This window comes from Macaca mulatta, chromosome 14 (genome assembly GCF_049350105.2).
Source record: "Macaca mulatta isolate MMU2019108-1 chromosome 14, T2T-MMU8v2.0, whole genome shotgun sequence".
In the NCBI taxonomy this organism is placed as follows: domain Eukaryota; kingdom Metazoa; phylum Chordata; class Mammalia; order Primates; family Cercopithecidae; genus Macaca; species Macaca mulatta.
In genome coordinates, this window is record NC_133419.1 from 20,316,286 (window position 1) to 20,344,241 (window position 27,956).

Below are 27,956 nucleotides of genomic sequence, written 5' to 3' on the forward strand. Positions count from 1 at the left end.
ATATCCAGCTTTGTGTTTGAAAAAACTCTGGGAGGACCCAATTTTACAGCCAGCTTGGCCAGCCGCTGGGGTAGAAGGGTGAGCAAGGAGCTAGTAGTCTGGGAAAGTGACTCCTAGAGTGGCAGATATGGTTGGAGCCCAGGTTTGTCCACTAACACAGTGTGACCTCCACAGGCTCCAACACATCTTGGGCCCAGTTGTCCCCTGTTGTACACAAAGCATTAAGAATGGCCTGAAACAACCCCAAGGCTCCTTCCACCTGGAAGGCTCCGGCTCCTGTTGGGGTGGGGGTCCGGTCACGTGTTGGCGAGAAGGGGGTGCCGGTTGACGTGGCTCCGGGTCCAGCCTCCTCTGACGTCCTCGCAGCCATCCTCCCTCCCTCCGTCCCCGCCCCTCTGGCGGCGGGAGAGCTGCTGGCTCGCCCGGATCCCGGGAGCTGCCTGGAGGCGGGCCCGGCCCGGGGAAGGTGCACGGCGGCGGGACCCAGCCCAGCTGGGGGAGCGGGCACCATGGTGCTGTCGGTGCCTGTGATCGCGCTGGGCGCCACGCTGGGCACGGCCACCAGCATCCTCGCGCTGTGCGGGGTCACCTGCTTGTGTCGGCACATGCACCCCAAGAAGGGGCTGCTGCCGCGGGACCAGGACCCCGACCCGGAGAAGGCGAAGCCCAGCTTGCTCGGGTCTGCACAACAGGTGAGCGGGGGCGGCGCGCGGGCCCTCCAGAGGAGAGGTGGGGTCGCCGGGCAGCTGCAGAGGGGGAAATGGGGTGGGGGACGGTCATGGATCTTTGCGCGACAAAGCTTGGCGGGGAGAGGGGACAGCAAACGCGCTGGAGGACAGGTAAAGGAGTCAAAAAGGCAGGGGGATAGGGGAGGCTGGGGGATGGGGGAGAGGTGAAGGAGAATTAGGAAGCGGAGGGGGGGTAGGGGGGCTTGTGGGGACTGAGAGAAGAATGGGGGCCAGCAGCGAGAGCTAAAGGGAGGGGACAGGAAAAGGGACCTGGATAAGAATTAGGGCTGGGAAGGGTAAGAAGAGAGGGAGGCTGGGAGGGGAATCGCCAGGGTTAGGGAAGACCCTGAATGGAACCGGAGAATGAGGAACTTGCAGAATGGGGACGAAGACTGGGGTCTGTGAGAGGGAGGGGGATGGTGGTTGTGGAGCCAGGGTAGGGCAAGCCCTGCCAGAGCTGAGAAGAGGTAATGCCTGGAAAGCCAGACGGGAGGTGGCTGCGGTCCCGCAGGAGCTGAGGAGCTAGAGGGGTCTGGAGAGCTGAATCCCCGAGGAGCCTGAAGGACTCTTCCCCACCCCCTAGCAGCTCTGAGCTCCGGTCAGTCAGAGGGGGTTGCTATGGCCTCCCCCAAAATGTCTCTGCAGATGTCTCTGCAGATGTCCCTGGAGACAGGAGGGCTTTTATCCCATGCATTTGCTCATGGCCAGAGCTCCTTCGTGCAGGAAATAGCCCGTGCTCCCATTGTAAAGAGCAACAGAAGGGGTCTGGGGAAGCGGTTTGGAAGGATTTCCCTGCATAGGCTGTGACCTCCAGGATGCATTTCCAAAGTGCAGAGTGCAGAATGTTCTCTGGAGAACCAGGAGGCAAAGAGTCTTGCTAGAGTGATTTGAAGGATGGGCCTGGGGCAGGGGCATGACTTGAAGGACCTCCTAAAGACCCTCTAGATCCCTCTAGGTTCCAGGAGTGGCATTAAAATGCTGTGACTCCATCTTCCTTTTTCCAATCAATAATTCAAAAGCTCAGAGGACCCGGTTGTGTGGGGCCTGTGTCAGTCACTGTACAGTGAGAGTGGAAAGGAAATGGCTGCTGTCCTTGAGGCACTTATAATCCAAGAATAGTGACATTGACAGTGGCTAAATAGGAGCCGGCTGCACAGCAGAATGTGGGACTTGGGGCGATCTGGAAATGGGAATAGTGGGCTTTCCACTGGCCAGGGGTTGGGAGCCCTTCTCCAGAAGTCGTGGCCGGCCGCCTCTCAACCTTCTTTCCTGCCCAACACACTTGAGGAACTGCCACTCTTCTGCCTTTCAGTGACGTCTCTCCAGGCACCGTCCCCTCCCCTTCCCAGAGAGAACCACTGGGAAGGTAGTTGGTGTAAATGACCTCTAGGGTCTCTTCCAGTGCGTTGTCTTATTGATGACCAGTAGCCCACAGAACAGCTGATCATCTGTTAAAGAGAAACCAGGCTGTGTCTCTCCCCTGCTTCAAATCCTCCACAAGTTCTCACTGAGCTTGGAAGAGGTCATAGCAAACCATGACATAGCATCCACTCTGTGCCAGGCGCACTGTTCAGAGTGCTTTACACTAATTAGTGCGTTTCTTGACCCAGTGAGGGAGCCATAGAATTATCCTAACTTAAAGATGAGGAAACTGAGGCTTAGAGAAGGTAACCGACTTGCCTAGAACTGCACAACTAGAGAAGTTTTAGAGCCAGACTCTAGCTGAGCTTGTCTGATTCTGGAGGCCACGCTATTAGCCACTCCTCTCCACCCACTCACCTGCTTTGACATGGAAGGTGCCTGCCTCTCCAGCCAAGCTCAGGCCAGTTTCTTTCTTCATCAGCAGTCTTGGCCTCCCTGGATTTATGATTATTCTTTTAAAACACCAAGTCCTTTTCTGCCCCTTCATTTTTCTATGGCCTTTCATATAAATGACTCCTTCTCATTCTTCAGGTCTTTTTCCATTTAAAGTCTTAGGGAGGATTTTGCCCACTGACACATGAAACAAAACACCCCCTTCCTGTTATCCTCTCCTATACTGTTCTTTCCAAATCCTTCTATGGCATTCTTTACACTAGGATGCAATCTTTCATATTCACTTATTGATGTAATATTTATTCCCAGCACCCACTCAGTGCCTGGAAACTAGTAGGTGTCCAATAAGAAATTGTGAATGAATAAAGTCATCTCACAGACCATCCAGTGGGGATTCTCATCTTCAAATATGGATGCACTCACCATGTCTTTGTAACCAAGTGTGAGCTAGTAGGGGCACAGTAAATATTTGTTGATACATGATACCTGCCCATCCACATTCCCTTATCTGGTTCCCGCAGTGACAAAGATGTGGGCAACTTGGGGCTGAATTTATGGGTGTGAATGTGTTGAACCTGAGATCTCACAATGACTTGGTTGCCATTCTTCTCAGATTCATTCAGCCACTGGCCCAGATGCAGTAAATTGAGAAAAGACAACCAATTGACATTTCAAAGCAAGTAAAGAAGGTGGCGTTAGGGGTGGCAGATTACAGGAGGGTGATGTACTTGGCACCTGTTGACGAGGAGGGCAAGAGCCAGGGAAGCTCTCTGAGGATGTTCCTTGAGGAAAGAAGATATGGGGGCTGGAAAATAGGGGTCTAGATTACTATAATCCCAACAGAGGTGTCCAAGGTCTAATAGCCAGTGTCTCTGTAACTTGTAAGTTGTGGCTGCTGGAAAAATTCTTTGGATTTGGAGGCCATTCCTAGAAATCTGATTTCTGACCCTGAATGGCTGGATGAAGTTGAAAGTTTGTAGTGATTTTGAAAAGAAATTTGGAGTTTTCCTAAGGGTTTTGTTTATTTTTTACATGGGGTCTGACTCCATCACCCAGGCTGGAGTGCAGTGGTGTGATCAAGGCTCACTGAAGTCTCAACTTCCTGGGCTCAGGTGATCCTCCCACCTCAGCCTCCCATGTAGCTGGGAATACAGGCACGTGCCACCATGCCTGGCTAATTTTTTTGTATGTTTTGTAGAGACAAGGTCTCACCATGTTGCCTAGGCTGGTCTCAAACTCCTGGGTTCAAGCAATTTGCCTGCCTCAGCCTCTCAAACTATTAGGGTTACAGGCATGAAGCACTGTGCTTGGCCCCCAGGGGTTCTTATTCTGGGTCCACAAACCTGTGTCTGTAGATAGCATTAAAAGGTTCATGGTCTTGGATAGGAAAAAAAATGACATCATTATTTTCACTTACCTCTAACTGAAACAGTATTTTCTGTAAGTAGAAATAGCAGTGAGAACCATAGTGTATCATCCATACGTGTGACTTTGTCCCCAAGGGAAATCACAGATACCTTGGTTGCACATTACAGCTGTTGCAGATGGTTCACATTAGATTTACGCTCATCTCTCATTCTAAATTATGGTACTTATTAAATCTCCTGCTAGACTCTGTTATTTAATGAATTAATAAAGAAGCAAACATATAGCTACTTCACAATTTGGTTTTATTAGGCAGTCCTTTGCAGCCCTGTGTCTTTTATTTTCTGCTTTTTCCAGCAATTCAGAGGAAGTGTCCCTAGGCAGCCCTCGGCCATGCATATCCTCTCATGCTTCCAGCTGGTTTCAAGTCACAGTTCTTTGCTTTTCTGAAATACACACTCTGTATCCTTTATCCTGCCTTCTTAGACAGTGCCTCACTCTCACTCATGTGCTACCCTTCCGGGCATGCAAGGAATTCAGTTTTACTATGCCACCCACTCCTGGCCTGGCAGGTCACCTGGGACCTCTCTGTCATCAGCCTAGCTCTAGAGGCTTGATCATTAGGCAGTGACCTGGCAGCTTGAGCAAGGAGACAGAGCCAGGGGGCAAAGCGAGAATATTGGTTTCTCCTTCACCATTACTTCTGAATCTGTTAGTGAGCAGTGGCCAGACCCATGGGTTCCTGCCTCTGAATTTCCTCATCACCCTTGTCCACACAGGCTGCCACTCAGCCCACTTCTGGGTCCTTTCATAGGAAGTCTTCCTTTCACCCAACCTAAAGAACTTGGGAGCAAGCAAGGAGAACTGCTCTTTTCCCCTTGCCCCATGGCTCAGTCCTGTACCCCTACCACTTGGCAGGCACAGGCGTCCTGTTTTCGGGAAGCCTTCCTTTTTGTGGCCTAGTTTTCTCCCAACATGATGCCTACCTTGCTGTGCACTTAAGTGAATCTTTTCAAATGCCGGAGAGGTCCCCTGGGTGACCCCAGTGCTGTCCCTTTGAAGCTAACACGTGGCCAAAGGCTTTATTGAAATTGCTTGGCCCTCAGCAGGAGTTCCCACACCTTTTTTTTTTTTTTTTTGAGACGGAGTCTCACTCTGTCGCCCAGGCTGGAGTACAGTGGCATGATCTCGGCTCACTGCAACCTTCACCTCCTGGGCTCAAGCGATTCTCCTGCCTCAGCCTCCTGAGCAGCTGAGATTATAGGTGTGCGCCACAATGCCTGGCAAATTTTTTGTATTTTTAGTAGAGGTGAGGCTTTGCCATGTTGGTTAGGCTGGTCTCGAATTCCTGAGCTCATGTAATCTGCCCACCTCGGCCTCCCAAAGTGCTGAGGTTACAGGTGTAAGCCACTGCGTCTGGTCCCCAGGTCCCTATCCATGTCCCCAGTCACCCACTGTCACATGTGACCAAACTCTACAATTCCATCCTCTTTCCAGCAGAGTCAGGATCACTGAAGTGGCTTTCAGTGGAACCCTAGTAGATTAGTTCTAAGGTTTTACAAAATAATATAAATAAGTGTTGACTTTCTTTCTTTCCTTTCTTTCTTTTCTTTTCTTTTCTTTTCTTTTTGTCTTTTTGAGACAGAGTCTTGCTCTGTTGTCCAGAATGGAGTGCAATGGTGCAATCTCGGCTCACTGCAACCTCTGCCTCCTGGGTTCAGCAATTCTCTTGCTTCAGCCTTCCAAGTTGCTGGGATTACAGGTGCCCACCACCACGCCTGGCTAATCTTTTGTATTTTTAGTAGAGATGGGGTTTCACCATGTTGGCCAGGCTGGTCTCGAACTCCTGACCTCAGGTGATCCACCCACCTCGGCCTCTCAAAGTGCTGGGATTACAGATGTGAGCCACCACTCCCAGCCTGAATTTCTATCAAACAATATATGTGTGGTGGAGTCTTCTCCTTAAGATCAGATAATTTTTCCTTAATTTTCCTTGTATTCTTGACAATGTCTGGTATGATGCTGAGCACATGGCAGTGTTTTGAATTAAATCATTATCTTGTAACCTAACACTGAATAAGAGAGGGAAGACACAGAGGAGTACATACTGTTAGGGCTCCATTGACACAGGATTTGAAGCCAGCGCAGTTTATTTATGGTGTTACCCCGGGGCACAGGAAATTACTGCAGCTGGGTGGGAGAGCTTCTGGGCTTTTGTTCATGCTCTGCCTCTTGACGTGGGTCCTGGTTACAGAGATGTGTTTACTTTGTGAAGATGCATCCAGCTCTACATTTATGATTTATGTACTTTTCTGCCTGCAGTTATACATCAGTAAGGTTTTTATTAAAAAGTGTCATATTGTGACATGTTTGTGAACATTAATTGAGTACCAGGCTAGTATTTTTATTGCCAGGAGGACTTTGGGGCCATAGTCAAGAGACATGAGCCTCCTTTTTGTGGTTTTTTTATAAACTGCTTCTTTGGCCCTGTTTGCTTTCTGCTGTTTCTCCCATGGCCACCTCCTTTGTGCTGCATAAAGGATTCCCCCTTGGGATTGGGACCTTAAGACCATCAGTGTAGCCCTATTAGGCCTCCCACCTCTTCTCCTCCTCCTTAGTCCTCTAAAGCAACACCTTCTCTGATTGGTTGTTTCAATTCACACATATAAGAGTGAGGATGGACAGATGCTGCATTTCATTAGTTAAATAGTTCATTCATCAAAGATTAATGAGCACATGCTAGGCCTTGGGATATGGCAATGGAAAGACAGATATACGCTCTTCTAGATAAATGGGGAGACAGACAATAAAACAAGCAATTGCCATGATCGGGGAAGCACAAGGTGCCATGGGAAACCCGGGGTGGGGGGTATTATTCCCCCCTTCAGCCTAAAATAGAGCTTTCTGCAGTGCAGGTTGGTTGTTCTTCTGAACTCTCCCCTGTACCTTAATGATGCTAGGATGCCCCATGTATTGCTAACCCCACTCCTGGAACTGATTCAACTCTGGAAGGCTGTAAGGTCTGACCTCCATGGATTCTCAGACTTTTAAAGGACTCATTTTCTAGCTTACTATTAGCTGATCTCTTGCCTGGTGAACTCACCCATTCGTATAAACCACCACCACCACAACAAAGTATTTCCATAGAGTAATAAATAACAATGATAGAATAACTAACATTTATCAAGTTCTTTATATGTTCTAGTCACTGTTCTAAGCATTTTAACCATATTAAAATGTTTTTTGAGACAGAGTCTCACTTTGCCACCCAGACTGGAGTGCAGTGGCATGGTCATGGCTCACTGCTGCTTTGATCTTCTGAGCTCAAGTGATCTTCCCACCTCAGCCTCCCAAGTAGCTGGGAATACAGTCATGTGCCACCATACCTGGCTAATTTCTTTTAAATTTATTTTTTTAGAGAGGGGTTCTCACTATGTTGCCCAGGCTGTTCTTGCACTCCTGGGCTCAGGCCATCCTCCTGACTTGGACTCCTAAAGTGCTAGAATTACAGGTGCGATCCACTGCACCTGGCCATAACCATATTAATTTTAATTATCACAATAACCCTATGAAATATACATAAGTTTTATTTTTCATTTTAGAGAAGAAAAGTAAAACACAGAAAGCTTAAGTACGTATTCAGTGGGAGAGCTGGGAATCAAATTTACAAAATTTGGCTTCAGCATGCACACTTTTGACTACTAGGCTGGATATTAGCAGAAAAAAAGTAGTCAAAATTTTATTCGAGCCATTGTGTTTCCCCAGATACGGCATAAAAGTATCTATAAATACGCATCTTTGAGGGTCAACTTCAGAAACCTTTCCCAGTGCTTTGGATTGCTTTGCTGCCGCCATCACACTTCAGGCACTGGGTGCAGCCCAGGGCCCTCCACATAGATTTTACACAGTAAACATGTTTGGGCTGGTTGCTTAGCAACGTGGAAGACAGTATGAATTTTTCATCAAGAAATTAGCATAGATTCTTTCAGGGAGAAGAGCACAGACCCGCTGGAAATACTCTTCAAAGCACTCACATGTGGACCCCTAAGCCTGTGTCCCTCAGTCTTTTTTCCAGTGACAGATCTGACCTGTCCCATCTCCCTTCCTCCCCTAGTTCCTTGTTTGGATACAGTTTGTAGATAATTCAGATACATGGCTCTTCTCTTCATGGAATTGACAATTCACTAGCACCTTTTGTTAATTCCAGGAGAAAACAGTGCTGCATCCTTTCCAGATTTTCAGATACTAGCCAAGTTATGAGGAGGTACCTGGGGCATAGGAGGAGGGATAGAGAGGCCTTTGGATCATGATGAAGGAAACACCTGAAAGACAAACCAAAAGGGGTCCAAGCAAAGGCAGAAGGAAGAGAAGAGACCAGCAGGAGAGGGAAGCATCAGACCCAGAAGATAAAGAGGAGAAAAAATAAGACACAACCATTCCAGGATCAAAGACCTACGAGAGCAATCTGAGTATGTGGAGACAGTCCCTTTGTTGTCCACACTGACCTACAATCTCCCAATAACCAGCAGCAGTTCACCTCCTGCTTCCACCTTCTTCTTACTGTATTCAGTACTCCCAGGGCTTATTTCTTGCTAAGAAACAATGGGAAAGTCTGCTCTGAGGATGGAGAACAGCTTCATAGAAACAAGTTTTAACAACTAAGAGATTCTGCCGGGCGCGGTGGCTCAAGCCTGTAATCCCAGCACTTTGGGAGGCCGAGACGGGCGGATCACAAGGTCAGGAGATCGAGACCATCCTGGCTAACACGGTGAAACCCCGTCTCTACTAAAAAATACAAAAAACTAGCCGGGCGAGGTGGCGGGCGCCTGTGGTCCCAGCTACTCCGGAGGCTGAGGCAGGAGAATGGCGTAAACCCGGGAGGCGGAGCTTGCAGTGAGCTGAGATCCTGCCACTGCACTCCAGCCTGGGCGACAGAACCAGACTCAGTCTCAAAAAAAAAAAAAAAAAAAAAAAAAAAAGAACTAAGAGATTCTATACGTATGTATCAGAATCAACACACATGTACACAAAGGGCCCCCTATAACTTATTTGATAAGAAATAATGGAACTAATACAGTTATAAAGGAAAACAGGTGAAAAAGGTGTGTTCCTCCCTCTTTTTCTTCCTTGGTTGTGTTTATTAAGCAACTATGTGCCAGGTGCTGTGCTGGGAGGTGAGAATACAGTGGTAACTCCCCTCTTCCCAATGACACAGTGACCCATCTTCAGCCCTCACAAAACTTATGGTATAATGGGTAAAACCAGAGTTTATAGAAGAAGAGGGAAAATAAATTAAAATGTGTGCTGGTGGTAGATGACCTCAACAGAAGGTTCTGGTGCTTTGTAAGTGTAAGATGAAGAGCTTTTACGAGAGCACCTTACAAGATGAAAGCTTTCCTAGAGAGTGATGGCCAAACTGAGAGCTACAGTGGGAGAAGATCTTAACCAGGGCAAAAGGGAAGGATGTTGGGGGCTCCACACAGAGAAATGAGCCTGTGCAAAGGTCCTGTGGCAGGAGGCAGCCTAACATTTACGAGAGCCTGGGGAAAAGCCAGTGTGGCTGAAGAGCAGAGAGCAAGGGAGATCCTAGTGAACAATGAAGCTGGGGAAATAGGCAGGGGCCTGGATGAGCAGGGCATTGGAGACCATGGACAAATTCATTTATTCATGAATTCGTTCATGCATGTATAAATCAAACATTTATTAATGTCTCCAGGAGGGGCATTGAGCTATGTACTGATAATGTGAAGGTTACCATTATTTTCAAAGCTTTTTTTATTCAGGTGAAATTCACAAGATATTAATCACTTTAAAGTGTAGGATCAATGCCATTTAGTACATTCACATTGTTGTGCAGCCACTACCTCCACCTAGTTCTAAAACATTTTCCTCACCTCAGAAGAAAACCCTTCATCCTTTAAATAATCACTATTCCTCCCTCCTCCAATCTGTTTTCTGTCTTTATGGATTTGCTTATTCTGGACACTTCATATAAATAAAATCATATGATATGTGATCTTTTGTGACTGGCTTCTTTCACTTAGCATCATGTTTTCAAGGTTCATCCATATCATAGCATGTATTAGTACTTTATTTCTTTTTATGGCTGAAAAATATTCCGTTGTATGGACACACGTAATTTTGTTTATCCATTCACCCATTGATGGACATTTGGATTGATTCTACCTTTTGGCCATTGTGAATAGTGCTGCTAAGTACATTCCTGTACAAGTATTTCAGTACCTGTTTTCAATTCTTTCAAGTATATACCTAGGAGTGGGATTGCTGGGTCATATGGTAATTCTATATTTAACATTTTGAGGAACTGCTAAACTGCTTTCCACAGCAACTGCAGCATTTTAATCTCCACCAGCAATGTATGACAGTTCTCATTTCTCCACCTCCTTGCCAGCAGTTGGTATTCTTTATTTATTTATTTTATTTATTTATTTTTTAAAGTCATCCTAGTGGGTGCTAAGTAGTATCTCTTTGTGGTATTTTCTGAGCTTTTAACATCTAAAAGAAAAACCCAAATTCTCACTTTTACAATATTCATCAGTAGCTGGCAAGTGCTTTTTAAAAAAATTGTATTATACTTTAAGTTCTGGGATACATGTGCAGAACGTGCAGGTTTGTTACATAGATATACATGCGCCATGATGGTTTGCTGCACCCATCAACCTGCCATCTACATTGGATATTTCTCCTAATGCTATCCCTCCCCTAGCCCCCCACCCTTCTGACAGGCTTCGGTGTATAATGTTCCCCTTCTTGTGTCCATGTATTTTCATTGTTCAACTCCCACTTATGAGAGAGAACATGTGGTGTTTGGTTTTCTGTTCCTGTGTTAGTTTGCTGAGAATGATGGTTTCCAGCTTCATCCATGTCCCTGCAAAGGACATGAACTCATCCTTTTTTATGGCTGCATAGTATTCCATGGTGTATATGTGCCACATTTTCTTTATCCAGTCTATCATTGCTGGGCATTTGAGTTAGTTCCAAGTCTTTGCTATTGTGAACAGTGCTACAACAAATATACGTGTGCATGTGTCTTTATAGTAGAATGATTTATAATCCTTTGGGTATATATCCAAAATCACAGTAGCTGGCAAGTTTTTAACAAACATTTGCTGTCTGTATTGAGCGACCATTAAAATGAGTCCACATGGGCAACCCGTAAAAACATTTCATTGTTCATGAGTCTCATGAGAAAAATAGAGTGTGTGTGCAGTAGTCCTGGCTGCCCTGTTCTTCCAGCAAGTTTGCACCTGCTGCTCTGTCTGTCAAATATGTTATTATTCTCATCTTTCCCATTCTGTTGTTCCCCCAAGCTTTAGTCCCTCACTCAAATTCACGCTGATACCTGGGCCCTGCAAACCCCGTCTAATTGAGGCAGTATTTAGTGTCTTTTAACATTTCCTTATGTATCAACACTACCAGGCCAGTGCGATGCCTGGAGGAGCCTTGCCCCTCTCCAGGGCCAGTTGCTGCCCACACAACAAACCTTCAGGAGGCGTTCAATGGGTCCCAATTCATTAGATGAAGAATGCTTTAATTGCCTTATGTTATAGAAAAGTCCCGGGAGAATTTTACACACTGCTTAAGAATGGTACAGTGCTATTTGGGGAAGCTGATTGTGGTTTTGGGGTGGACCTGGAATGCGTTATAATTTTTCCCATTAAAATAATGGAGAACCAGTGCCTGCTTTCTGAAATCTGCTAATCAGCATGTTTTTAGGAACAGATCAGAGTCAAATAATGAGGAGGAGTTGTATATATGAATATGAATGAAAACAAGCATAAATGGGAGGTGGTCCTGTGAGAATTCTGTGAAATTGAGTCAGTCCATCTGGCATAGACCTTAGAGTATTTTAACGTATTTCATTGATTCCTCTCCCTGCCCCCACCTCCACTCATTAAGTCAAAGACATGCTTTTCCCTCATGGAAAGTTGAGCAGGACTTAGCGTATAGCAAAGAGAAATGAGGAGACATGTTGAATGACTAAATACATTGGTGAATGGATGGGTAGACAAATGAGAAGGCAAGGATCCATGGGGCTGACACCTCTGCTTGTAGCCAAAATAAAAACCACAGGCACAGAGAAGCGGGAGAGGATGCTGAGTTCACCGAAGGATCTCTGTGCTTGCCTTTCGTGACATATCAAGAAATCAATACCAGCAGGAAGCATGTGGCAGCTTCACTTTGTACAGGTTTCTCTCCCTTCAGGTCTCTGTTCATCTGGCTAACGTTAGAGAGAGTTTTTAAAATCTTCAGCTGCCAGGCCAATGAGGTAATACCCAGGGAGACGTTTTATTTGGAAGAGCATTATAAACCACACAGGTTGGACTTGCTGGTAAGAACGGCACGAGGTAAAGGCTGTAGTTTATTGAGGCAGGATTGCAAAGACTTTGCTTTTCAAATAGAATTAAGAAGGATGTTTTGGAAAAGATGGTGTTTGAAGATGCAGATAAGGTTGGGTAAAAGCAGTTTGGTAGGGCAACTAGAAGAGTTGATTGAAACAGCTGCGCGTGTAGAATATCTTCTGTTAGCTTTAAGCTTATTCTGCATTTCTGAATCCCCCCTGCACTCCACTTCTCAGAGCATATCGCCAAGCATCTTAAAATACACTTTCATTTCCAGCAGTCACTTCACATAGAGGAAAGGGGAAGATATCAGAGAGAAATACAGTGAAGGCAGTGATGTGACATGAAGAGAAAATATTCGCATGATTTGGAGGGCTTCTTTGCACATTCTTTGCAAGTGCGTCATCTAATGATCTCGTCTCTTACTAACAAATGGAGCAGATTCTTTAAGTGGCAACATGACTATCACCCTTTGCACAACAGCCTCCATACAAAACATGTAGAGACAAAGAACAGAAAGGAATGAATGCGAGGTTAGGTGCCTAGCCTAATCCCACCATGTTGTAGCCTTGCATTTGATTTTGGGTACCCACTGGAATTAATTTTAGGTAACAATCTTTGAGACCACTCAAAAGAAAAAATTAACTCAGAATGAAAGTGTTCATTTTTATAATCAAGATGCTGCGCTAAAATAGGAATCAAATGAGACTCAAAAACCTGAATTTGAATTCAGACTCCACCATTTCCTAGCCAAATCACCACGGCCATTCTGAATCCCACTTTACTCATTCATGAAACAGGGATTCTACAAGGTTCTCTAAGGTCATATGGAAGAATGAATAGGATGACATGTATGAAAGCACCCAACGGATTCAGCACCTGCCGTTGCTCAAAGGATATTTTTAAGAATCTGTGAATTATTTTCTTATTTATCCTTTACCAAAGCAATGACTTGTCTACTCACCATGCAGGAAAGGAAAAATTCATCAAGAGTATTCCAGATGTGATAAATGAAATGTGTCTGTTAGAATGAAAAGGGGAACATGAACATTCCATTTCTAGGATGATTATTCATTCAACAACTATGTCTTGCATACCTGCTATGTGCAAGGGACTGAGTTAGCCCTTGGGACAGTGCAGTGACAAGGCAGAACCCGTCCCTGGCCTCATGCAGTTAATATTCTAGAGGGAGAGATGTTCATCACACAGTCATACAGAGAACATAGTGAGTGCTGGGCTGGAAGTTATTTCCTTGTGCCTCCAGAACCCTCTGAATGCTCCCCTCTCAACCCCAAACCTACTTCTTCCCCACCCCCTGTTCCAAGCCTATCCCTGTTTTCTCCCCATCCACACCCTGGCCCCAGGAGGCCCCCACCTATTGGCTGCATTGACCAACTCCTCTGCCTTTGCATCAGGTGGAGTTGGCCCAAAGGAGATCTGAGGACAAGAGGAGTGTGAGGGGCCTTCATCACCCCTGCCCCCTCCCTGCTAGGTGCCCAGGGGGTGGCTACATCCTCAGCTGAAGGGGTCCAGATCCTGCCAGGCTGCTGTTTCCCTTCAGCCCCCTGTCCTGTTTCCAGTGACCTCTCCTGATTCTTGCCCCTTCAGGCCTAGGGATGTTAACAGTGCCCAGCTCTCCCAGCCCCTGCATACTCGCCACTCCTTGTTGCTTTCCTTAACCCTCCATACATTTGTAAATATCTGCTTTATGAAAATCTCCTCAATTACCCAGTTATAATGTGCCATCTATTCCTGCAAAAACCCTTATTGATAGCATACTCAAACCATGTTAGCTATTATTACCAACCCTAATGATTAATAGTAATAAAGGAAGAGTCTGTGAGGCAGAGGAAGTATGCCAATGAAATTGGCAAAACTCAGGACCAACAGTGATAACACCCTTTATTTGCACAAGGTTCTATTGTTTAGAAGCCACTTTCATTTTCCCATTTGGTTCAGCATCTAGCCTGATGCTTTGTGCATCTTGAATCCTTTAATATATGCTTGCCAAACAGACACACCTGTGGGTAGGAAGCTTTGGGGCTATTATTCTCATTTCAAAAAGCTTGGAGTGAGCTGAGGAAAAATAGTTCTCATTTATAGTAATTTGGAGCCAGGTACTCTGATGTCACTGACCTTCCACGATCAGATCATATTTTGGGACATTTCGTAGACTGTTTGATTGTCAGCTCTTGTAATACAGAAGGAAATCTATTAGGTTTGCATCTCATTTAAAAGAAGGAAGAACTAGATCTATGGATGATACTGACTGGCTTTGAATCTGCCAAAATGTCAGCTGCAGGAAGAATGTTAGAAGCAGCACATTAATGGCCATCCCTTGAAATGCATCTCCTGACTAGTCATGAAATTCACACAGAAGAATCAATTTGTTGCCCAAACATGGCAGAGACTGCAGACATCCAGTGACACACAGTGGTTCTGCTTCTTTCTTTCTTTCTTTCTTTCTTTCTTTCTTTCTTTCTTTCTTTCTTTCTTTCTTTCTTTCTTTCTTTCTTTTTTCTTTCTTTCTTTTTCTTATTATACTTTAAGTTCTGGGATACATGTGCAGGACATGCAGGTTTGTTACATAGGTGTACACATGCCACAGTGGTTTGCTGCACCCATCAACCCATCATCTGCATTAGATATTTCTCCTAATGCTGTCCCTCCCCAACCACCCCACCCCCAACAGGCCCTGGTGTGTTCCCCTCCCTGTGTCCACGTGTTCTCATTGTTCAACTTCCACTTATGGGTGAGAACATGCAGTGTTTGGTTTTCTTTCGTTGTGTTAGTTTGCTGAGAATGATGGTTCTCAGCTTCATCCATGTCCCTGCAAAGGACATGATCTCATTCCTTTTTTATGGCTGCATAGTATTCCATGGTGTACATGTGCCACATATTCTTTATTCAGTCTATCATTCATGGGTATTTGGGTTGGTTCCAAGTCTTTGCTATTGTGAACAGCACTGCAATAAACATACGTGTGCGTGTGTCTTTTTTGGAAAGGGAGGCCTGAGAAGTTATAGTTGAAGTGTATTTTTCTTGAGGCAGCTCTCACTTTTGGATTCCTCCCTTTCCCAGCACACGGTTCCCCCAAACTGGGTTACCTTCACTGTGTCCCTGTGTCTCCAGGCTGGTTTTCTCACTTAGTTTCCTCCACGTCTGTCCATCCCTCCTGTATGTACCTGCTGGTTTGATTTACTGAAAACACAGTTTTGCTCATGTCCATTCTCCTACTCAAACTGTCGAAGGTTCTCCATTGTTTATAAGATAGAATTCAAGATCTTTTGCTTGGCATTCAAGGCCCTTTATGACCTGGCCTCACCATTGCTTTCCAACTCCATTTCTCCAACCCCAGCCTTCCTCTCCAGCTGACTCACCATGTCCTAAGCATGCTCCCCTTTGGATGCACACTGCTGCTGTCCTCCCTGTTTCAGAAGCCTCTCTCTCTCTCTTTCATTGTTAGTCATCCCTGAATGCTGCATTGAAGCCCCTCCTCCAGGAAGCCATCTCGGATCACATCAACAATGAAGAGTTCCTCCTTAGGTCTTATGTAGCCTACAGTCCAGGTATTTAGCTTTTTAAGACTGCCTTCTATTTTTATCTATCTTTTCATAAGTTTGAATCAGGAATAGCAAATGTCTTTCATCTTCCATATCAATTCCTATTAATGGATAGTAGCTTCCTGGAGCCCGAAGCTGAACAAACACCCTGTGTCTGAACTCAGCAGGAAAGAATGCTTCAATCAATTAGCCGAATCTGCCATGAGCATAGGGTAGGAGAATTGTAGCATAAGCACCTCGTATTTCCCCTTTATGGAATATCTCGTCTCTACCAGGGGATGGTAAACTTTCTGAGGGCAGGGACTTATTCACTTACTCATGTATCTCCCATGGTATGTAGGGTGGGTGAACAGATGATTGGCAGGCAACAAGTCTGTTCTGATTTCTGTTTGACAGCAATATAATGTGGAGCGGTTTGACTTAAAACCAAAACATAAGGAGAATCTAGTTAAAACAGCCTCTGTCTTGGTTTTGAAGTTGTACTTTACAACTCGGCTGTTTTTAAACTTCTGGGTTAGAGACTGATGTGCTTTTCAAGTATCTGCATATAAGTGGATGGATGTCTTAGATTAGCGGTTCCCTGCACTTTTTTTCTACACTGCATCACCTCTAATGGGTGATATTCATATGGGTTTGATGGTTCTGTAGATTTATCTCCTTTCTCTTCCGCTAAGAAAAGCTTATCAGAATGCAAAAGTGTGAAAGAGGTCTTATTATAAGGATAACCTTGAATATATGTTAATCAATTTTTAAATGGGTACAAACTCAAATTTTTGCACTTTATTATTTATAATATATATTGGCACAATAACGGTTATGGCAGTTGCCCTAGTTAATGGTTTCATCAATTGTCTGAGCACCATAGAATCAAGTAATCCTGTAGCTGCTCTGAAAGAACACCCTAATTTCAATGCCAAGGAAACTGACATATAAACAAACTTTTCAGCCTTTAATACAAAAATTACTGTCTTGGGAAAAGAACATTAAATTAGAAACACAAAATAGAAACTAAGAAAAAAATGTCTAAAGGATTCAAATGAACCAATATGAAACAATTGTGTTCCTATCCGACAGAAGTTTTCAGTTATGCAGTGCTGAGATCCTTCAATACATGGACTCAGTTTAACAGGAAAAACGTGAGTCCCTAGTAAACCAGTACAGTGGCACAGGAGAGGGGGCAGAAGTGGAAATTTTGGAAAGCAAAGTCAAATTTTGGAAGACACAGGGACTGTGCTCTGAGGTGAAAGACATTGCTGACAGCCTTGTTGTGGCCACTGGAGATGGGAAAATAAGGGCAGGGTGGCTGAAGTGAAAAGGCTGTGTTCAAGCCCAGATTACTGACCTTTTAAAATACAATAGTTTATGATGAGTGTTGATGAGATTACAACATAGTCTTGACATCGCCTTTGTTCAGGGCACAAATGAAACGCATTTCCTGCACAAAGAATGTCAAACCCAGATTCAGAACCGAGAACAATACCAAAGCTGATGCGTAAACATCCAGGCAGTTCATGAAAACAACCAGACCACTGGTGGGGGAAAGAGGGAGTGGATGGGGCCGCCAGCCTAATGATGTGGCACCTGCCAGAGAAGCGAAAGCAATGATTCAAACTTTTCCATTTTTAACTGTGTGGTTGGTATCCAGAGACACAGTCCCAAGAAACCACACACAGTGTAGTATACAGGTTAGTAGCACTGGCTTTGGGGTGGACATAGGTTCAAAGCCCAATGTTTTCAAATATTAGCTGTGTGACCTTGGATATGTTTCAATCTCCCTGAGCCTCAGTTTCTTCCTCTGTAGTAAAAATAATTAGGTTATTTTTTTATTTGTTAATATTAGGGTATATAGAATAGAGAAAATATTAGGCACTTATCTATAGTTGTGTGAAGATTAAATACAGTAAAGTTTGTGTTGTGCATTGCAGAGCATCTGTTACACAGAAAGTTTACAGAGATGGTGGCCTAAAGGGCTTTGTGATGTGACTGCTGAAATAATGCAGGGGCCACCTACAAGAAGGAAATCTCTAGGTAGGATCTTACCATTTTGCAGTTTCCAGTCCCATGGAGTTTTTTCTTTTTTTTTTTTTAATTCTGTTTTTAAATTCAGTTTCCGCCAGAAATGTTGAGATTGCAGCAACATTCACCCCCCTCCTCTCACTGGGTTTTAGCTGTGTTGCACCCGCGGACTGACTGCACTCTGGGCACGGTGCAAACTTTCCTTCTGCCGTCTTGGCAGAATGCCCCTCTCTAATTTCTCTACCTGTCAGACTTCAGGGGCACCCAACCCAAAGTCAGTGTCTCTATGAATCCTCCTACAGCTCTCCCTTCTCCCCTTCCTGCGCCTACCACCCTCCCCTTCTCCAGGCAAAGCTTGGTTTGCTCCTACAGACTCTGCCTGGTGTTTTACTGTTCTTCATCATAGTTATTACTCTAATAATCTCCCCTCCTCCCCACTCCCCGCAACCAACACACATACAGACTATGCATCGGGGTAGCGATCAGTGTTGGCCATGCCTTTTATCCTATAAAGGGCTCTCAATGTTGAATGATGGTTGATGGAGTGAATGGCTAGGCTGGGAGGGTAGAGAGGGGACATCCTCCAGCCCCACTGGCTTCTCCTTATATCTATCCAAGACCTGGGAATGACAACAGACTATTGTGTCTTCCCGGGAAGGGAAGGTTGGGGCCAAGCTGGAAAGCCTGCGGGCTCCACAGTCGTGTGCATGGGTTCAATTCCCAGCTCTGCATCTTATTAACCATGTGACTTCAGACTTAACCCTTCTGTGCCTCAGTTTCTTCCTCTAAGTGGGGATGACAATAATGCCTCCTCACGAGGCTGTGAAGTTGAAATGAAACCAAATGGGTAAAATGCTTAGCCTTGTATCTGACACATCGTAAAGCTACATATGATGGGTTTTCTTTTTCTTCAAATTTTAGCTCAGGGACCTTTCCCTGACCCTCAAATTCTTAGTAGAAACAACTCCCCCCACCCCGCCCCCGCCGCAACCGACCTCATTACCATGTGTCCTGGTCTGGATAGCACTTATTCCTAAGGGAAACAGCTTTTGGGATCTCCTGGCTTCTTGCTCTCTACCCCACTGGAAATGTCCACTCCATAAGGACAGTGATCAGACAGTGGTGTTCGGGCAGCTGGCCATTGTTGGGAGGTTTAATCATTGTCGAATGAATGATGGAATGATGACAAACAGCAGATAAAAGGTTTACATTAGGGCTGGCTGGTATTCTCGTTGTGTCTCATCCTGGCCAGGTGGGGAGGGGCAGCTGCCAGCAGGGCTCACCCACCAACAAATCTCCAATCAAGTCACATCAAGTACCGGCTGGAGGCAGTGAGTGTCCTGGACCAACCACAAACGGGCTGTTTTAGATTTCAAAACGACCACAAGGAGAAGGGAGAAAGAATAGGAGGAGGTGAGCTCCGAGGGAGGCGGATTTGAGAAAGGATTGGGGGCACAGACTCGGAACAAACAGGAGAGGAGGTGTTGGAAGGGATAACAAAAGATGGTACAGGGGCAAGATCGCCATGGAAACACTCCGCCGCCTGGACCGGAAGCCAAGCCTCCTCTTCAAAGTGGATTTCCACTTTGCAACTTAAACTGTGTCACCACTCTCCCACTCCCAGAAATAACTGTGGATTTGCCCAAAGGCACATGGCTTCACAATTCTTGAAGCAAGCAAGAAGTAGAGGGCCCTGGCGCTGGCAGCTTCCTAGGAGACGGAGGCCTACCAGGCAAATCAGTGTTGCGGGGGCTGGGGAGCTGAGCGGACTCTGAGACAGGAGGCCATGCCTGTGAGCAGCTTACCATGAAAGAGGGGGTGTCTACGTCTACCCTACCTGGATGTTTGGGGCTCCCCCAAATCAGAGTGTTCCCAAGTGAGGCGTCCCTAGGCTCCACCTAGAACCCATCAAGTCAAACCTCTGGGGGGCCTGGGAATCTTCATTCCCCAAATGAAGCTGATGCACGTCAAAGTATGGGAACTGGCACTGACAGTCCCGTTTCCCTGACTGAAGGGCATGCAGGGGCAGCGTAGTGTGTGGTGGGACCAGGCGGCGTCCTGGGCATCCGCCTTAGGGGCACAGAAACGTGGAGGAGTGGTCAAGGCTCACTAAAAATGGAAAGTGGTGGCTGAAGTGGCGGGAAGGCAGCCAGGACTGGTGGTTCCGCAGGGGATTCTGGGGCGAGTCAGCCTGGGTCTGAATGCAGCCTCTACCGCCCCCTAGCGGGCCATGACTTTTGGCACAGAACTGCGCTCTACAGACTCAGTGTCCTCCTCTGTAAAATGGGGTTGACAATATTTGTACTTCCTCTAAGGTTATTATGAGGATTTGGGGAGTTTATATTTGAACGGTGCAGGGCACAGGTAAACAGGGACACAAGGTGGAAGAGGCTGGACACAAGGTGGAAGAGGCTGGGACCCTGAGTTTGAAAATAACCAGCCCTTTTCAGACTGTGAGAAATCAACTTTTATTGTGTTCAGCCTTGAGGTTTAGCAGTTGACCTTCCTTGATGAATACAAGTCTGTTAATAAGTGACTGGCTAGCCACGAAGGTTCAGTTAGTTGTCGGTATCTGCGAGGACACAATCGGTTGGGTGTGCCTTCCTCTACAGAAGGAATGGGCAGAGGAGATCAAACCTTTGGATTGCTTAAGAGCTGCGCCCCACATTTTCTCCAGGAAAATTTTATCTGCAGTTGGAAGGGAAATTTTGATAAGCTTCTAAGCTATCTCCAAAGGATAGTGAGGCTGTTCCCATTTAGCCTGCAGGAGTTGGTCCTTCCCTGGAGGCAAAATGAGCAAAATGAGGATTTCTCTCAGTTTCTTCTAGCTTGATGTAACGGACTTAATGCTGCTTGTCCAGACATTAGGGAGTGTGTGTGTGTGTGTGTGTGTGTGTGTGTGTGTGTGTGTGTGTATTTGAGTGGGAGTGGAAGGAGTGTGGTACCAGACCTAGAAGTCATGAAATAAAGGAAAATTTTCCTTGCTGGTAGTAATTTAAAACATTTTAATACTAAAACAATCATATGGAATCAAATACAAAGACTCATATGAATCTGTAAGATAGAATTGGAGATTTGGAGAAAGATCCCCAATTGCTCCCAACTGCTTCCCCTTCCCTAGAGTATGTGTCACCTTCTTCTGCCTCTGAGGCTATTTGGAAAGAAAGTTTGAGAAATACTGGTCTAGAGACCAGTGGATCCTAAATGCAGGTCCACAGCCAAGTTCTGGGCCGGTTGTGTGCAGGAATCTCTCAGCAAATTTGCTGAACATACAGATTCTTCAACCACCCCAGAAAGCTCAATTCAGCATGTTACTCAGAGGTGCATGTGTATGTACATGTATCTATCTTTATCTCTATTTTTGCATACAGTGCAAAATCTGTATGTAATTGCATACAGATATAATTTGCATACAGTGAAATATACACATCTTAAGTTTATAGCTTGATCAATTTTGACAAATATGTATCTCTCAGGCTGTAACCCGCACACCTCACGTGCCTCTTCCCGGTTCATTCTCCCCAAAGGCAGTCACTGTTCTGAAGTCTATTACCACTGATGAGTTCCACCTGTCATAGAACTTCATCTAAATCAGGGTTTCCCAACTTCAGCCCTAATGACATTTTGGGTTGATAATGCTTTGTTGTAGGGGAATTAGGGATTGAATGTGTGCCCTCAAATTAATATGTTGGAATTTTCACCCCTAATGCTATGATATTAGGAAGTGGGGCCTTTGAGGGGTGATCAGGTCATGAGGGTAAAGCCCTCGTGAATGGGATTAGTGCCCTTGAAGAAGACATGTGAGAGAGATGCTGTCTGCTCTCCACCATGTGAGGATGCAACAAAATGGCTCTCTGCAAACCAGGAAGTGGGTTTTCCCCAGACACCAGATTCACCAGCTCCTCAACCTTGGACTTCCAGCCTCTAGAACTGTGAGAAATAAACATTTGTTGTTGAAGTTACCCAGTTTATGGTAATTTGTTATAGCTGTCCAAACTGAGATAGGGGTTGACATTGTGGCATGCTTAGCAGCATTCCTGGCCTCCAGTAACAGCTCCCAACCCCCATGGTGACTGTGGTCAGTAGCAGCTCCACCGTCTCCATTTGTGGCAACCAAAAATGTCTCCAGACACTGCAAATGTCCCCTGAGGGGCCAAATTGTCTCTGGCTGAGATCCAGCTCTGTCAATGGAATCAGGCAGTATGTATTTGTAGACAGCTGCCTTCTTTTCGTCAGCATGTTTTGGTAATTAATCTCTGTTGCTAAGCGTACCTGAAACTCATTCCTTTTGTTGGTTGATGAATATTCCATTATAAGAATATGCCCCAACCGACTTCATTGTCCTATTGGTGGACGGCAGGGCTGCTTTCAGTGTTTGGCTGGGATGAGTTACATTGCTCTCAGTAGCCATGTCTAAGTCTTCTTGCGGATTCATGTTTTCCTTTCTCTTGGATAAATACGTGGGAGTGGAACTGCTGAGTCATAGGATAGATTTATGTTTAACTTTTAAGAAACTTCCAGTTTTCCAACGTGACTTGCCATTTTCCCTTCCACCGGCGCTGGTGAGCATCCCAAATGTCTCACGTCCTTGTCAACACTGGTGTTGTCAGTCTTTTTGATTTTAGCCATTTTAGTGGGTGTGTAGTGGTGTGTACATTTTTTTAACACCTTCTTGGGTAATTCTCACAAAGAGCTCTATTAGTTATCTATTGCTGTGTAACAAACTGCCCCAAAACACAATAGTTTAAAACAACAATTCTTATTATCTCAGTTTCTGTGGGGTCAGAAATCCAGTCATGGCTTACCTGGGTCCTTTGGCTCAGAATCTCTGCCAGGCTGTAGTCAAGGTGTCCTCTGGGGCTGTGCTTATCTCAGGGTTTGACTGGGGCAACCTCTACCTCCAAGCTCACTCTTGTGGTTGTTGGCAGGATTCAGTTCTTCCTGCAGTGCCCTCGGGTCTTTGCACATGGGGCTCTCTATAGGAAAGCTCTCAACATTGAAGTGTGTTTTATCAGAGGGAGTGGGTGAGAGAGAGCAAGAAAAATGGAATGTCATTTTTTCGGTAATCTAATCTTAGCAATATTGTCTTCTCACATCTGCATATTCTGTTCATTCGAAGCAAGTTACTAGGTCCAGTCTATATTCAAGGACAGGGGATTATACAAGGGCATGGACACCAAGGGACAGGACCCTGAAAGGTATCATCACAGATGCACCTACCACGGCGGCTCTGGTGTGAGAATGCTTGGTCTAGACCAGAGCTTCTCCAACCACCTGTGAGAGAGGTTGCAGTTTAGCTTAGTTTAGGTTTGTTGTAATGCTCACACTCAATTTCTATATTTATCACAAATTAGTAAAAAAGTAACAACAAAAAATAGTTCATCAACTGGTCTCTACACACAAACCCCACTTTTCGTAGCACCTGACTAGACCCTAGAGTCACATAAATATTGCTGACATTTGTCGAGGGTTGGCTGGGCTAGCCTCTGTCCTAAGAGCTCTGAGTGGGTTATCCTATCTAATTCTCAATCCAGCCCCAGGAGATAGATGCTATTGTTAGCATCCCCATTTTACAGATGAAGAAACTGGGCACAGAGAAGTTAATTAATCGGACCCGAGGTCCCACAGCAAGTAATTGACAAAGCCCAGACTCCAACTAAGCTGTCTTGTTTTAGAGCCTGAATACCTGATCAGCAGGATATATTTCATTATATACACGTTAGTGGGTATAATCGCCAGTATTAGAGCCCAGAGCGACAGACTCTTGCAGGTCCCTCTGCCCTGGCCTCACTACCCCCTTAGCGGGGGCTTAGCTATACTACAGACCTCAGTAGCAGCAGTGGCCTATGGTTGGCATCATCTGAATATTGGATTCTCAACTGGATGCTTCTTCTCTGCCCTCCCCTTTTTTAAAGTTCAAGTTTAAAGAGTAAAGATGTCCCCTTTTTCAGCTGGATCCGTTGCCCCGACCTGCAGCCTCCTGGGTGGTGCAATGCTACTGTAAGAGGGATGTCCCAGCATGAAACCCCAAATTAATAAACAGCCTTAAGGTGAAAAATTAATCATGTCATAAAAGGGGTCACCTAGCATCTTTGGTAAGATGAAATGTTTGTTTACAGATCATTAACTACATAATTAATTTTTGGTTTTCCAACATAAGCCCCATAAGGGAAGGACAGCATCTGTCCTGTTTACTCCCATATTCCGAACACTTAGCATAGAACCTGGCTTGTAGTGGGGCTCAATAAATATTTGTTCATTAAATGAAGGTTCAGGTTCCACCCCCCATGCCATCTGTCTCTGCCTGGATTATTACCGGAGGCAGAGCTGGAGGCGTCTGTGCTGCCCTTCATGAGGAAGCGGGAGCCGGAGAACGGTGGGCGGGGCCCGGGAGGAGGAAGGACAAGCACAGGGGTATTACCGAGCCACTGCCACTTGGCATTCAGGGTGACTGCTGGATCTGCAGGGGTCATCTTCCAAAAGGCGACTGAAGGCACTTTTGGGAACAGTGAGGAGGAGGAAGGAGAATTCATTCCTGTCTTCCAGCTCACAGGGGTCGGGTTCCTCCCATAGAAGTGTTTGATTTCGGTTTTTTTTTTTTTTCTCTTTCTCTCTCTCTCTCTCTTTTTTTTTTTTTTTTAATTTATTATGGTAAAAGAACATAACATAAAATTTACCATCTTAACCATTTTTAAGTGTACAGTTCAATGGTTTTTGTGTGTGAGATAGGATCTCCCTCTGTTGCCCAGGCTGGAGGGCAGCAGTGCAATCTCGGCTCACTACAGCCTTCACCTCTGGGTTCAAGCGATCCTCCCACCTCAGCCCCCTGAGTAGCTGGGACTACAGGCGTGCACCACCATACCCAACTAATTTTTTTTTCTTTTGTAGAAATGGGGTCTCACTATGTTGTCCATGCTCGTCTAGATCTCCTGGGCTCAAGCCATCCTCCTGCCTCAGCCTCCCAAAGTGCTGAGAGTACAGGCATGAGCCACCATGCCCAGCCTCAGTTCAGTGGTATTAATTCATTCAGGATGTTTTACAAACATCACCACCATCCATTTCCGTAACACTTTTTGTGCTGTAAAACAAAAAATCTGTACCTACCCATTGAATAATAACTTCCCATTTTCCCCTCCCCCACCCTCTGGCATCTACCATTCTACTTTCTGTCTCTATGATTTTGAGGACTCTAAGAATTTCATTTGAGTGGAATCATACAATAGGTGTCTTTTTGTGACTGGTTGATTTCACTTGGCATCATGTCCTCAAGGTTCACCCATGTTGTAGCACGTGTCAGAATCTTCCTCCTTTCTAAGGCAGAATAATACTCCATCGTATAGATATACCACATTTTGCTTATTCATTCATCTGTTCATAGATATTTGGATTGCTTCACCTTTTAGCGACTGTGAGTAATGCTACAGTGAACATGGGTGTAATTATCTCTTCAAAGACCTTGCTTTCGATTATTTTGAGTATATACCCAGAAGTGGAATTGCTGGATCATACAGCAATTTTATTCTTAATTTTTTTTTTTTTTTTTGAGACAAGATCTTGCTCTGTCACCCAGGCTGGAGTGCAGTGGCACGATCTTGGCTCACTGCAACCTCCGCCTCCCAGGTTCAAGCGATTCTCCTGCCTCAGCCTCCTGAGTAGCTGGGATTACAGGTGTGCACAACCAAGCCCAGACGAATTTTTGTATTTTTGGTAGACATGGGGTTTCCCCATGTTGGCCAGGCTGGTCTGGAACTCTTGACCTCAAGTGATTCACCCAATTCTGCCTCCCAAAGTGCTGGGATTATAGGCGTGAGCCACCGTGCCTGGCTATTTTTCATGTTTTAGGGAACTACTATACTGTTTTCCACAGCAGCTGTACATTTTACATTCCCACCAGCAGTGCACAGAATTCCAATTTCTTCACATCCTCACCAATGCTTGTCATTTTCTGTTTTGTTGATAGTAGCCATTCTAATGGGTGCGGGGTGGTATCTCACTGTAGTTTTTATGGCATTTCTCTGGTGATTAGTGATGATGAGCATCTTTTCATGTGCTTATTGGCCATTTGCATATCTTCTTTAGAGAAGTGTCTATTTAAGTCCTTTGCTCATTTTTGAATCAGGTTGTTTGGGTTTTTGTTGCTGAGTTCCCCTGTGGAGCTTTAACTCTCTGCACATCTGGGTTGCTTCTGAGTGGACAGAGTGTTCCTGGTGCCTCACACCTCAGCAGGCATGGAGAAGTCCCAGGGCAGAAGGCAAGAAAGGTATGGCTTGAGCCCAATGTGAGACCCTGTGGGGCTGTGCCCATGGACAGCTGGTTGGACGCAGTGGGAGGAGCAAGCAGCCAAAGGTCCCAGGGACAGGTGAGGCTGGGAGAATCTAAGGAGGTACATTTGAGGGGTCTGATGCACATCTGAGGGTGTGATTCTTCTATCCAGATGCACATGCAATGCCAAGCACAGCTGTGCACCCATCCCCTAATTGCTGAATGCCTGTCTCCCCTGGAAATCTTACCTTATTCATCCTGCAGATATACTTCCCAGGCCCTATTCCTGGGCTTCAAGGGACACATAGACAGAGAATATCTGATTCTAAGTCTTGCCCCTCATGCACCCATGGTGGAAGGCTGGAGCAAGGTCTCTCTCTAGGGCCCTGCTACCCTGAGCACCTCCTTCCCCCAGACATTCTTGTTCTTCACCTAGAACCCTCTCCCAGGCTCCCTCTCTCAACCTCTGAACCTATTTTCTGTTTGTCTGGCATTGACGTTTCAGCTATTTAAGTGCAAAGATAGATGCATTTGAAAGATGTGATGGAACCAAGTTTGAAATGCAGTAAATAAGATTGTACAAGAGAAGGAGATACGTAATGAGCTGCTGCTTTTGCTCCTTGAAGAGACTCGTGTAGCTGTCATCAGACTCTGCTCTTGGCCTGGGCAAAGGCCGTAAGTCATTCCCAGCTAAAGCCAGCCATTTGCCACACAGGATAAAGTGGGAAAAGAATAAACAGCAAATGAGGATGCCTTGGGCTGGATGCAGAGATTCAAGAGGGGTTCTTTCTACCCCAGGCCCAGTTTCTCCACACCAGGGTCATGATCTCCTGTGATGCTTGTGAAAAAGGCAATGCATCAGTTTGGGATGCTCTGGGTTGCAATGCACAAAAGTCCCAATTCAAACTGGCTTAAACAATAAGAACAGTATTGCTCATGTAACTTGAAATGCAGAGGCAGGACAGATTGCAGGACTGGTTGGCTGAGCAGCTTAATGACATTGCCATCAAGGACACGGGTTCTTTCTGTCTCTCCACACTGCTGCCCCAAGGCTGACTCACCTTGCAGTCACAAGGCAGGGCCACCCGCTTCCTGTCCAGGGAGGAGGGGACTTCTACTACTGTGGAATCCAAGTCCCTCCCTTCCATCTGGGTTGGCTTCCCCAGGACGGGTGCCAACCCCTAGGAATCGGTCACCAAGATAATGCCAAGAAATGGAAAGATCTGACCCTCTTCCTGGGAGCTGGGGATGGGATGAAACCTAGACAACCTGGTGATGTGGAGGGCGGGTGGAGGGGAGAGGGAATGGGTATTGGTAGACAACTAAGAAATGCCCAATCTTTTGCTCTAGGAGTGCATTTTAAGCTCTGGTAACAAGCTCCTGAGGTTATCAGGGACACACAAATTGAGATCCACTGAGGAGGGAGGAAGGCAGAGCCAGACTCTGTCACGACTCGAGGCAACACAGAGTGAACTTCACTCAGAGCTGAGCCCAGTGATTATTTCCCCCTTGAAAATGCAAAATCATCCAAATTGCATCGAACTGGGAATGAAGCCCAGCCCTTTTCTCAGATGATTGAATTGGGATGAAACCAAATGTAAACACAAAAAATGTTTCCCGGGCCACCCAAACAGTCTTAGTTCTGGTCCCAACCAAGTGAGAGCAGAGGGTGACGTGACTTTAAGTCAGGTGTGTGCTGAGGCCCAGCAGCCTCTGGGAGCACTTTTGTGCCGATGAATGGGAGGGAGTGGCAGCGGGTGGGCCCCTGAGATGCTGTGGTTGTCATTTAGAATCCAGTGGCAAGACCAACAGGGATTTTGCAGGGGGTGGCGAGGGGGTGGTGT

The 27,956-nt window shown here is 45.7% G+C and overlaps 1 protein-coding gene across 1 annotated transcript in view; it reads left to right on the plus strand.

Moving 5' to 3' along the window:
• The first annotated feature begins 383 nt into the window (after positions 1 to 383).
• SYT13 (synaptotagmin 13) overlaps positions 384 to 27,956 on the plus strand; it is a 47,009-nt gene continuing 19,436 nt past the window's right edge. The window contains exon 1 of the mRNA XM_015114405.3: positions 384 to 692. Within this exon, the coding sequence (XP_014969891.2) occupies positions 510 to 692 (183 nt within the window). The 5' untranslated portion in view covers positions 384 to 509. The remainder of the gene's footprint in view (positions 693 to 27,956) is intronic.